Source organism: Sprattus sprattus (assembly GCF_963457725.1).
Source record: "Sprattus sprattus genome assembly, chromosome: 14".
Classification (NCBI taxonomy): domain Eukaryota; kingdom Metazoa; phylum Chordata; class Actinopteri; order Clupeiformes; family Clupeidae; genus Sprattus; species Sprattus sprattus.
In genome coordinates this window covers 27548519-27556701 of record NC_137912.1, presented here as the reverse complement: position 1 = coordinate 27556701, position 8183 = coordinate 27548519, and the positions used below count along the sequence as shown (strand labels likewise).

The 8183-nt window shown below is 36.6% G+C and overlaps 1 protein-coding gene across 1 annotated transcript; it reads right to left on the bottom strand.

Moving 5' to 3' along the window:
- Positions 1-3934: 3934 nt before the first annotated feature.
- lepb (leptin b) lies at positions 3935-4661 on the bottom strand (the record flags this gene model as incomplete). The annotated part of the gene is made up of 2 exons (XM_080851747.1): positions 3935-4264; positions 4578-4661. The coding sequence occupies 2 exons, from the start codon at positions 4659-4661 to the stop codon at positions 3935-3937; spliced, it is 414 nt and encodes a 137-aa protein (XP_080707873.1).
- Between the last annotated feature and the right edge of the window lie 3522 nt (positions 4662-8183).

Here is an 8183-nt window from a genome sequence, read left to right as displayed (position 1 = left end):
TTTGGGAAGGGATTTTAGAGTTTCAATGCATTGTGTTTAATTTAACAGGAGGTGCAATTCGTGTTTTGAATTTTGTGTACAGTTTGGTAAACTGAGTGAATATAATTATAGAAAACACAAGGAATCTGAAAAATAAACTGTATATCTCTGCCTTTTGAAGTCACTTGTCTCTGGGTTCTCTATAGACCTATGAGAAGTAGGTGAAATTAAGTAATGCTACCACAGAACTGGGGCTGAAGTAGTATAGACATCTAGCCTTTATTAGTACCCTTATAGCCTAATAGTATACGTATTTCACAAACCTGATACTTAGCACCCAAGACCAAGATTACTAAAAGGCAGACAGAAACCAAGAGTAAGCTTGTTTTCAAAGAGCCAGAGTTCTAGTGAAGGCTTAATTTGGAACAGACCTGTGAATCTTGGCAAATGAATACACAGGTTTCCAGGAATAGCAATGAAAAAAAATCATGACCACAGGATTTCTTGGAAACTTTTGTAAGAACAATTTATTAATAATTGTTTAACGGGACTAAACTCGACTGACTCAGATACTTGCTATGAGCTATGTAAACACAAACAACACAACATTCCATTGCTGAAGCCAACTGATACCACCCATACTTACAAACCAGCTGTGTGGTGCTAGCATGGTCATTATATGGTGGAACAGCCATACTGTACCGGTCTCATAAAGAGCAAATGGACCTGGGAAATTCTCCAGTTAGTTTTGGTAGGGTGAGTCACATGACCCATGGATTCCTGATTAAGACCATAATGCTGAAAAGACAGCAGGTGACATGTTGGACTTGTCAGTAGTTTGACCAGGTTCATAAATCCTGATAAAGGCTTTTTACCTCATCAGCCACACAGATAGGCTACATAGTTTTTACAACTGCTTACAAACTTTTTTAAACAATGTCTAATTTTATACTCTGCACACCAATCATAAAAGACCCAAACACACAACATGCAGAGCACATCATATCTCCTGCAAAATTAAATCAAAACTGTAGTATCCCTTTCCAATTATGAACTATTAGGCCTTTATTGTTAGATTTCTAACCACATGACTCGGTTAGAATCTCAAATAAAAACATCCTTTATTAGTTTTATGCCTTTCTGCAGGTTCAGTTTTACTCCGGCAACTCATGCTTACTGTAAATAAGGTCATAAGTTTGACACTGAAGTTAACGGTTAGACAGCCTCAGTAAGCTATTTGTCTCCAGCACTGTCACAGTTCTTCAAAAGCCTTGCTTCAGCTCATGTATCATTATTTTCCTGCTAAGAACAAAGAGTATGCTTTAGTACGTGGAATGTGGAGTATTTACTAGCTCTGAAGTGGTTAACTATCGACACGTCATTCCCCGTGAAGAACATGAGCATATGGAGGTGGCGTGACTTACTGGCTGTTTGCTTAATAAAACACTCATGGTCTTCTCTCCGCTGACAGGAAGCTGCCATCTATCCATACTTTTAGGATAGCAGACACATAGTTGATATTCAAGCGTCTTTGAGAACTACGAAAAGCGCTATATAAATGTGATGTACTATTATTATTATTATTATTATGATTACATAACAAGGTAAGTCTCCTTTCATGTTAAAAGATGCATCAACACGAGATATCTCTGACCAACAATAATAGAGCAATTATTCAATTAAATTCATGGTATAGAGTAAAGTGAGAAAATTATAAAAGATAAATCTAAATTGATTTGCACTTTCTTTGTATTTTCTGCTGTGTCAAGTGTTAATCCGCATCTCGTCTTGAAAAACTTTGCAGGCCATTGGATTCGTGGGAAAATGTAGATAGGCCAGGACAGTTTCTTCATGGTAGGTTGAATTTAAGCGTAAGTCCGGAAAACAGTACATTGTGTCCTTCTACGGTATTACCTGAAGTGAAGTACGCTTGTTTCCAACGAATTTTTAAACTGGAACCCTTGGACTGTAACGTAAGTATCCTTTATGATGATGTCACAAGCAACATAGTATTACAATGTATGCAACAACTTAGTCTGGAGCTTTACCCCTGGACTTGGAAATGTCTGTAAAACACCAAAGAATCCCATTAGTATCAGCTTTTAACAGAAGTGCTATCCACTTCCAATAACATGTTGTTCTTTTATTGTTTTTTTAAGACTAAACATGCAATCGTTAACATTTTACAGATTGAATAAATATATGTTTATTATATGGCCAGCCTTAAAATTATTTTAGTTTGCCATAACCCGACCAACCCTGTCCCATTCTTCAGCTACTGATAACCACTCACCTGATGACCTCAGACTTGTTTATCATTCAGTTCTCCTCTCCCAGAATCGCTCTCCTCCTCCTGCTCTGTCTCTGACAACTAGTCTCCTGAACAATCACTGCCACTGGCTTCTTCCCTTTCTGCACCTGTTCTGCTTTCTCCACTAGCTCCTTCTGTTACCCTACATCTATTTCTGCGACATTCTCTGTCGTGCTTTTCCTGTCTTCCCCTGAGGCACTTATCCTTTTCATTGTGTCAATTTAAAGAAAAGTTTTACACAACATTAATTATAGACTGATTTATTTAAATTTCAAGTGTAAACTAGCGACAATGTGCTATCTATGACTAATTGACACCTGGGAATGGATTTAAGCTAACTAGCTAGCTCGCTAGCCAGATATAATCTTAAAAATTTCAAAAATAAGCAGCAGCAGCAGCCTAACTCAACTCACTCTGCCACAATTCCTCAACGTCGTCGACACATTGTTACACATTTAATTGAGTGTGAAGATCACTTCATGATCTTATCATTTCAATTATCCTTTCAAGTATTACCAACTTACTCACCTGTTAGTTACAGTGGTATCCAGTGGTTAGCTGCTAGTCTCCATTGAAACGCTGTCAGAATGCAGGCACGTTGGTTTGTGTCTTGCGCTGTTGATGGGGGCGTGGCCAAACATGTTGAGAATATGGGGCTTGTAGCGTAAGTGACAAATGACAATATAAGACGACTTGATAAAAAAAATACTAATGCATTTATTTCAGCTTTATACCTTTTCTGTTCAGGAAGGTTTTTTGTATTTTTAATTTTTTTGCCGTGCTGTGAGGTTTGGCAGGGGGCCACGCCCCTGGCCTTGTCCCTTACGCACAATGATTTCTCCAGTTTCTCTGAATCTTTTGATGATGTAATGCACTGTAGATGATGAGATTTGTAAAGCCTTTGCAATTTGATTTTGATGAACACAAACGTTTTACGCACTCTTTCACAGATTGGAGAGCCTCTGCCCATCTTTACCTCTGAGAGACTCGGCCTCTCTAAAACATCCCTTTTATAGCTTATCATGTTACAGACCTGATCACAATTAACTAAATTAGTTGCTAGATGTTCTCCCAACTGAATATTTTCCAAATGTCTTGCTTTTTCAGCCATTTGTTGCCTCCGTCCCAACTTTTTTGAGACGTGTAGCAGGCATCATATTTTAAATGAGCTAATTTAGTGGATACAAGTGTAAAATGTATCCGTTTAAACATTTGTTATGTTATCTATGTTCTATTGTGAATAAAATATTGGCTCATGTGATTTTAAAGTCTTTTAGTTTTCATTTGATTCAAATTAAAAAAAACGTCCCAACTTTTCCGGAATTCAAGTTGTAGAAAAATACCCTTTATTGATAAAAAAAAATACAAAAAGTACATAATTCTGCAATAGCACCTCAGTCCAGCACATGGCAAGATAGCAAATCATTTTTAAAATGAAGGAAGACATTTGTAGGAAAACATCAGTGCATTTGTACAAAAATGCCAATAAATAACAAAGAGCAGTTTGGAGAGTTATAGTACAGCTATAACAGTCCTTGCATAATTTACTGATAATTTCATTTCATTTAAAAAGCCAGCATTTTTAAGTGTGTGTTTGTTTCTGCGAAAGAGATCGGCACAAAGAGAGGGAGAGAGACTAATCATTCAACAAGACTTTAGCTTGTCCAGGTTTAGACACAGTTTCTCCAGGTATCTTTGAAGATCCAACAGGCTTTGGTAGTAAGATGTGATGGGGAAGTCTGTCTCGGATTTGAGCAGTGTGCTACCTGCCTTAGGTAGTGTGCAGCTCTGACTGATGGCCATCGTACGAAGGTAGCCCAGCAAAGTGTCCACATCTTCCTCCACTTGATTGTGTGTGGGTGGGACACGTAACCTCACTTGCATGGAGCCCAGGTAAACCACAATCGAGGTTAAACCTTCGATAGGAGTGTCTTCATCATTGCCAAAGCTTATCTCAGAAGACATATGAAAAACCTAGAATGAGAGAGAGAGAGAGAGAGAGGGATGGTAAAGTAATGTGAAATTTTCAATTACCAAATATGATTGCAAAATATAAAATCATTTACATAAAATGCATGTATTCGGCTAGTAATACTGAGAGAGAATCAAGAAATGCATTCATAATAACAATTTGCATTCACATCCAACTTGTTTCTGTTTAAGGGTGTACCCCGTAAACTTAACTCGTTTCTGGGACAGTTCCTTTTCTTCACATCTCCAAAACCCTAACCACGAATCCCCCTCTGTCTGACCAAATAGAAATGTCCGCGTAGAAGTATTCCCTTACCTCAGCTTTAACCTTTTTGATTCTGGCAATCATGGTCTTGGCCATGGTTTTGATCATATCTCCTGTGATTTTCGGACGAGCCATGGATGAACACACCAACACCATGCCATAAAATAACACCAGGGACAACTTCATCTCTCTGCTGAGGATAGAATTAAACAATTCAAAACAATACACATACAATACATATTTTCACAATTCACATAAAAAAAGCATTATTTTCAAAAGAACATCAAATTTAAAGACAGCAAACATTGTTTTTCATGTTTTACTCCCTCATGCAAAAAAAATATTATAGAGTTTAAATTACTGATTAAAGAACAATTTCTCCATTGTAGCATCACATAATGCTTACCTTTCTTGGTGTGTGACTGAAATATACAACTTCTCCACCAAGGGCTTACTCTCTTTTATACCCTGGTGAAGATTAGTCAGAAATGACTCATGTCTGGGTTGCTCAGGCTCCCCTAGTGTCACTGATGGGTGAAACCTCAACAACTCCATCCCTCCTCAGGTGAACGCATGACCAGGGATGAGCATGTAGTTAGGGTAGTTTATAGCATAAAGATGTGGGATTTGAATAAGTCAGAGTTAGTGAAAGTATGGTATATTTGATTGGTCAACTGTCAAAACCGTTTCATCTTAAGAATCTACGTTACATGAGGAGAACCAAAAAAGAGAGATCAGTCTGATAAGGTTTGGAGTCATTAACAAGAAGATAGCAGCAACTTGATTTGGAAAGATCCTCTGTTTGTTTTGAGTATGGTGATGGAGTGCCACTTTAGATAACTCAACATAATATAAAATCAGGTATATTCTACAGTTACCTTTCAATGTTAACACACTTGATTGCAAGTCAATTGCTATTCCATTCCATTGTATGTATCACAATAATCAGTTATTTGACTCTTCAATTCTACTGCGATTTGTTAAATATTTTTCTTGAATGTGTCTTAATTTATTATTTAGTAAAAAATTATGTATTATTTTATTTAGTCTGTTTCTGTATGTTTTTACTCTCTGATATTTACAGTATACAATTTGTGTATGTAGTGAATCACTCTATCTCTCTGTCAATATCAAGAGCTCTACTTTAAAGAGGCAAAAAATGACTCTTGATAGGTCTCTGTATTGTATAGGTTTTTTCACAGATAACTCTGAACTGATGGATGACATGGGAAGGATCACTTCAAATACATGTTTGAATAAACAAATAAGCTGTTGTATAAAACAGTATGACGTAATAATAAAGGGGAAATCATTAAGTACAAAAAAAAAATCTCAAAATACATTACCATGCACAGAATGAAATGACAGATACTGGATGAGATTTAATCACATGCAATGCACTATTTTTTGTTTTTTTTCTCTCTATTTTCCCTAAAATCACAGACGTATACACATGGACATGGAGTGAAGTGTATTTATGAATATACATTTTGCTAAATGAATGTAATACTGAAAACCCTGCAAAGTCTGAAATGATCTGTAAAGAGCATGTATAATAACGATTGTAATCACAGCCTCAAGCACACTAAGATTGGAAATGATGCTGTGTAGAACTGTCACGTTATAATCCAGATGAAATAAGAAATATGTGTGCTTACTCATCACTGTTTCACACGGAGTGTGTTGCAATTCTAGAGGAAGCAGCATGTGTTAGTCCTCTTCCAAAGGACAGTGACACACACCACAGGAACTCTATTGGCTTTCATCTGGGGTTACTTTTGCCGACTTTGGAAATATTTTAAAACATTTTAACCAAAGCAATGCGAAAGGGATGACATGCTTCAAATCTCAAAGGTATAAAGTAGTGCTGTCAAACTATTAAAATATTTAATCGCATTTTAGTCATAGTTAACTCAAAATTAATCGCGATTAATCGCACATTTTTATCTATTCTAAATGTCCCTTCAATGATTTTTCCCCATCATTTTTATTTTATTTTAATGCTCTTATCAACATGGAAAAGTGGATTGGCTTGCTTTATGCATTGTTTTATTTCATTGAAAAACAACATTGCCAAACAGGGCGGTACAAAACAAAATGATAAAGTTCACTTTTCAGATAAACAAGGACTCAGCCTATAGTGCAGTTAAACCATGGCTTAATATTATCTTTTTTTCAAGTTTGCTGTGAACATAGAAGTCAGGCCTCTTTTTTCAAAAACAATGAACCGTAACAGTTAGGTTACCAATAAAAGGTAAGACTACTACTTCTGTGCTTTCAGCCAGCTACCTGTTGACATTTTCAACAGTGAAGCTTGCTTCTTTTGCACAACACAACTTTTAAAGGTAAACTTTCTATTCAGAAGCTTTTTATCATCCATTTCGCCGTATCTCGCTCACCATTCATTCAAACGTAACGTTAGCCTACTACACAGTTTGGGAGGGCAAAAAGAAAGTAAATCTAAAAAATAAAAAATAAAAAAAAAACGTTTTTTTTTTTTTTTACAACGCATTAATCGCACGATTAAAAAATTGACGGCGTTAAAATGGGTTTGCGGTTAATAACGCGTTAAACTGACAGCACTAGTATAAAGGTAATTTTTTTTTATACTTTCATATCGATGAACAACAAAATGTTTAGTGACATACTGTACATCCCTGTCAGAAATGTTACTATATTGTGTAAAATAATTATATTGCTAAATCTTTTTCTCAATTTCACGATTTAACATATTTTAATTTCTATTTTGGATTGTATCTGAAATCTCTCCCTCTCTCTCACCTTTTATGTTGTGTGTGTGTGTGTGTGTGTGTGTGTGTGTGTGTGTGTGTGTGTGTGTGTGTGTGTATGTGTGTGTGTGTGTGTGTGTGTGTGTGTGTGTGTGTGTGTGTGTGTGTGTGTGTGTGTGTGTGTGTGTGTGTGTGTGTGTGTGTGTGTGTGTGTGTGCGCGCGTGTGTGCATGTAGGCAGAATACGACCTATGCTTAATCCTCATAGAGATGATACTGAGCTCTGATAGATTTGTAGTTTAGGGCAGTTTATACTCTCATTTTGGAAGACAGTCCCTTTGGAGGTGTCAAGATGGAACATTTACATAATTTATTTTGAATATGCATGTATAATATTTATCTTTTTTCTTGATTTTTGTAGACATACACAGTACAGCATACATGAGAACAAGCATGTATGATGTAGCATTGTGTGTGTGTGTGTGTGTGTGTGTGTGTGTGTGTGTGTGTGTGTGTGTGTGTGTGTGTGTGTGTGTGTGTGTGTGTGTGTGTGTGTGTGTGTAAAGGTCACCCAACCCCTACCCATATTTTGACAATAAAATCCTGGAAATAGCATGTGTTGAGTTTCATTGCCGCATTCCCCTGTATTGCATACCCCCGGAAATCCCCCTCTTCCCTCGTTTTACAAGCATTTTTAAGGGAGCTGGTTAGTTTTATTATTTATTTATTGTTTTCCAAATGTACCATGTCATATTTAGTTAGAAAGTGGACTACTGTACACATTCTTGAAGAAATAAACCTGATGTCTCCCAGGTTCTGGTCAATTGTATATGTTCAGTTTGGAAGCAGACAAAGGACTTAATGACTTATGAATCTGTTTGTCAGTCACTGTAGGTCTCTTAAGAACCCTCCCAATCCCAATCCAGTAG